The sequence below is a fragment of the Gossypium hirsutum genome, chromosome A10, assembly GCF_007990345.1.
Source record: "Gossypium hirsutum isolate 1008001.06 chromosome A10, Gossypium_hirsutum_v2.1, whole genome shotgun sequence".
Classification (NCBI taxonomy): domain Eukaryota; kingdom Viridiplantae; phylum Streptophyta; class Magnoliopsida; order Malvales; family Malvaceae; genus Gossypium; species Gossypium hirsutum.
In genome coordinates, this window is record NC_053433.1 from 18,175,336 (window position 1) to 18,179,313 (window position 3,978).

Consider the following 3,978-nt stretch of genomic DNA (forward strand, 5'->3'; position numbering starts at 1 on the left):
TTTAAATTCATATCATAACATATAGATAAAAACACCCTGCCAAGTGCATATCGAATCACATTAATTTTTCAAAAAGAGATTTAACAACTAAATCGAACATCAATTTGTTGGAATCCTTTCAAAAACAAAGATCAAAGATTTGATTTCTTTCATATCTATTTTATTGTTTATGTTCGGAATTAATATTTGATGCACGAATAGTATATAATTTCATGCACTATTAATGAACCGGATTATTACAAATGATTTAAATATATTTAAAAATATATTTTCATTTTTAAAATGATATTCTATAATTTAACTTATTAACAATAGTAGACTATTAATAAATCAAATATAAATCCATAAAACAAAATCAGACTAATTCCATAAATAAATGCAAAACACACCTAAATTTAGTTTATAAGGGCCAACTAAGGCCCACTTAAGCCCATTATTGGCTTATATTAGTTAACAATGGGGCTTTTCATGGGAGTCAACAAAGATCAATTAACCGCGTAAAGAACCAATTCTTTCCCTTTCCTGAGGTTAAAATCTTCAAAATCAAGTCTTTGCAATTGCTTTTCTTTTGAAGTTAGGGGACTTTTCTGGAACTGGTTTAAGATCTCATCTCAGTGAACAATGGTATGTTCTTCATATTTATCTCTACCATTCAATTTACTTTGTTTTAATCAATAATTATACTCCTCTTTCTTCTTCTTTACTATTATTGTTAAAGATTAGGGTTTAGTTTACTGCCTACTGTTTGGTAAATTTTATTTTGGATTGAATTGTGATTTTTTTTGTTTTATAATAAAATGAAATGGATGAGATATGTGGTGAATTAGCAGGACGTGGAAATTTAAAAAAAAAAATCGGTGATGTCTGTAAATTGCAGCAATTATGGATGAAACCCTTTAATTTGAAGATTCCTTTAACTTGAGCATAATATTTTCTTTGTGTTTGACTATTTATGGCTTGCTCAATTTGGAAATATCTATGTTTCTCCGGATCTTCATTTTGCTTGAAGTATCAGTGCCTGAAACCTTTATCCGACACATATTTGGATAAGAATCTTGGTAAAAAGAAAAATGCATCTGCACTGTAATAGCATCTGACACTCGCACTCGAGTCTGATTAACATAACCAAGTATACGTGGGATGATGTTGTAAGACTTTTATCCAACTAGAATTGGTTTTGATCATGTCTTTAATGAATGTTTGGTCAGGCTAGTCTTTACAGAGGGGCATCAAGGAAAGACAAGCAGAAGGGAAGACACCATGGATTAAGCCAGCAGAAGAGGCAAGAGATTAAGGAAGCATTTGAACTGTTTGACACTGATGGCTCAGGTATGGAATGGGTCGTTTAATACAGGTGTTATATATGATGTGTGGTTGGCATTTTTACTAAATTATAGGTTTGAATTTGCTGGCCAGGTACCATTGATGCCAAAGAGCTGAATGTTGCTATGAGGTATGAGTATTTATGCGTGATATTTCGTGTTTTTAAATAGATTTTTTAGTTGATATCTTCACATTGTCACTGAAAGTTTTAGCATTACAGGGCTCTTGGTTTCGAAATGACAGAAGAGGTAAGTTTTTGTATTTTCCTTTTTATATCTTGCAATAGATAGCATATTAATGTGATTATATTGGAATCCTTATGTTTCGATCTGCTGTTTCACAACAGCAAATCAATCAAATGATTGCGGATGTTGACAAGGATGGCAGTGGTGCCATTGACTTTGATGAATTTGTTCACATGATGACTGCCAAGATCGGGGAGAGGGACACTAAAGAAGAGCTTATGAAAGCATTCCAAATCATTGATCAAGATAACAATGTAAAAATCTGTTTTTTACCTGTTTATTTAGAAAGGATGTTGTTAGCTTTTTTCTGTAAGATTGATTCTTCATTCATTTTGAATTCAGGGAAAGATATCTGCTGACGACGTTAAACGCATTGCAAAGGAGCTTGGTGAACACTTCTCCGAAAAAGATATTCAGGACATGATTGAAGAAGCAGACCGAGATCGTAAGCTAGCCTTTCTTCTTGAATCTCGATACAGTAGACTTTGACTTTTTACTTTACAATTTTGCTCCAGACGATTGTAATGCTTGGATGTCATTCACATTTTACTTTCTCGAACCTTGTTTGGTATCCCATTATAATGTTGAGCTTACCAGGAGTGAGCATTCAATTTACCTTACACTGGCCTAACCAAAACCGAGCTTCCAAACTGAATAAGACCAAAACTGATTAAACAGAACCTATTTAATCGAATTGCTTATGTCTCGGACAGTTTTGTTAGTTAACCCCAATCTTGCATACCCCTAGAGCGGACAAGATTTTGTTCTTTACATAACACGTTAAATCTCATCTCTGTTGAAACAAACATGATAATCAATGTTCAACCGGTGAATGCAGATGACGGGGAGGTAAGTATTGAAGAGTTCATGAGGATGATGAAGAAAACTACATATGGCTACTAGAAGTTTGACTTATGGCCGGAGGGAGTGTTTGATCGCAGCCATGCGGTAGCTGTAGCTGCAGCTGTAGCATTGTTGTATAAATAAACTAAAAAAAACATGTTGTGTATGGATATATGTAATGGGATTGAATGTTTCTCCATGACTTTTAATTATGTTGTTCTTCTCTATTATTTAATTTTTTCGTACCGAAATAGAAGAGTAGAAGTTTTGGTATCAAAGCCTTGCATCTACAATGGTAATATCATATTTGCCAATCAAGTCACTGTAAGCATAAATCAATCCTGCATGTATACTTTTTAATCAATCTCTCCAAGCAGCAATGCTTTATTAAGTATACCCATCCTGCGTAGGCCTAGACCACCTTGGACCTTTGGGAGCATTCAAGGTGGATCTTTTTCTTGTTATCTTCATGTTTCCAACTGAAGTTCCTTATGATTCTTCTCTATCATGTTTGAATTAATATCTTGTAGGCTTTGTTTGGCCCAATGTCCCGTGATGATTTATATAGTGATGGCAGGCGCAGCAGTATATTTGCAATTATTACAACCTTTGTATTATCTAAATTCATTTATTATACATATTAAAACCTACACCAACGGTGAATAGAATAATTTTTTAATATCTAAAAGAAACTTAAAAAGAAAAAGGAATTTAAATAAGGGAGTTGTTAAGCATTTAAAAGATCTTGTCTAGAATTTGTACCACTACATGGATGCGTCTATGAATAGAATTGATAGTTTATCACAATAGTATTTCCTTCAATTATTTTCTTCCCATTATGTAATTAATATCAACATGTATTTCGGTAATCGTAATACACACCTTATCATAAGGTAGTTGGTGGGAAAACTATTGTTCCTTGTTTCATATCCTATTATAATGAAATTGTTTCTCTAATTGGGTCATCAATTTGGGCTTTGAATATGTTTTATTTTTGCTGAGTTAGTTTCACTTGAATGTGGCATATTTGACAAAACTAGAAGTATGGGTTGACTAAAATTCTAAGTCTCTCAATCAACTTCCCTAAGGTGGTTTGATTAGCATGGAAGTCTTATTATATCTTAATGATAAAGAGCTATTTTTTAGAGATAAATATCAGTTTATTCAGGGGAATTTCTTAAAGATTTATCTGCTGCTATAATAGCCTATAAATAGGCTTCATTCTCTCTTGGTAAATCATGATAGAGAGAGCTAGAATACCTTCACTTTCTTGAGTTGTTCTCATTACCAACTTATGTTTCTTTCTTGTGTTGAGAGCAATTTTTGGAGTGTCTTTGTTGATAGCTTTAATATGTTTTCTTGTGGTTATTTTGTGACTCTTTTAGGTATTATTTGGAGAGTTTATTGATTGTATTATGAGATATTTGGGTGAGTATTTCTGACAATTGGGGTCAGTATTGGGGCTACAATTGCTTTTTGGTATAATGGTAGACTGAGCTTAAACTAATAGGTGATTTGGACGATTATTGAATAAAATAATTCATTGGGTGAGGCTTCGTAGACGTAG

General features: G+C 33.0%; 1 protein-coding gene across 1 annotated transcript; it reads left to right on the plus strand.

Annotated features, from left to right (window-relative positions):
• The first annotated feature begins 357 nt into the window (after positions 1-357).
• On the plus strand, positions 358-2,623 carry LOC121208288 (caltractin). The gene is made up of 7 exons (XM_041078839.1): positions 358-624; positions 1,209-1,329; positions 1,417-1,453; positions 1,544-1,571; positions 1,670-1,822; positions 1,911-2,013; positions 2,407-2,623. Exons 1-7 carry the CDS (start codon positions 622-624, stop codon positions 2,469-2,471), a joined length of 510 nt encoding a protein of 169 aa, XP_040934773.1. The 5' UTR covers positions 358-621; the 3' UTR covers positions 2,472-2,623.
• Positions 2,624-3,978: the final 1,355 nt, after the last annotated feature.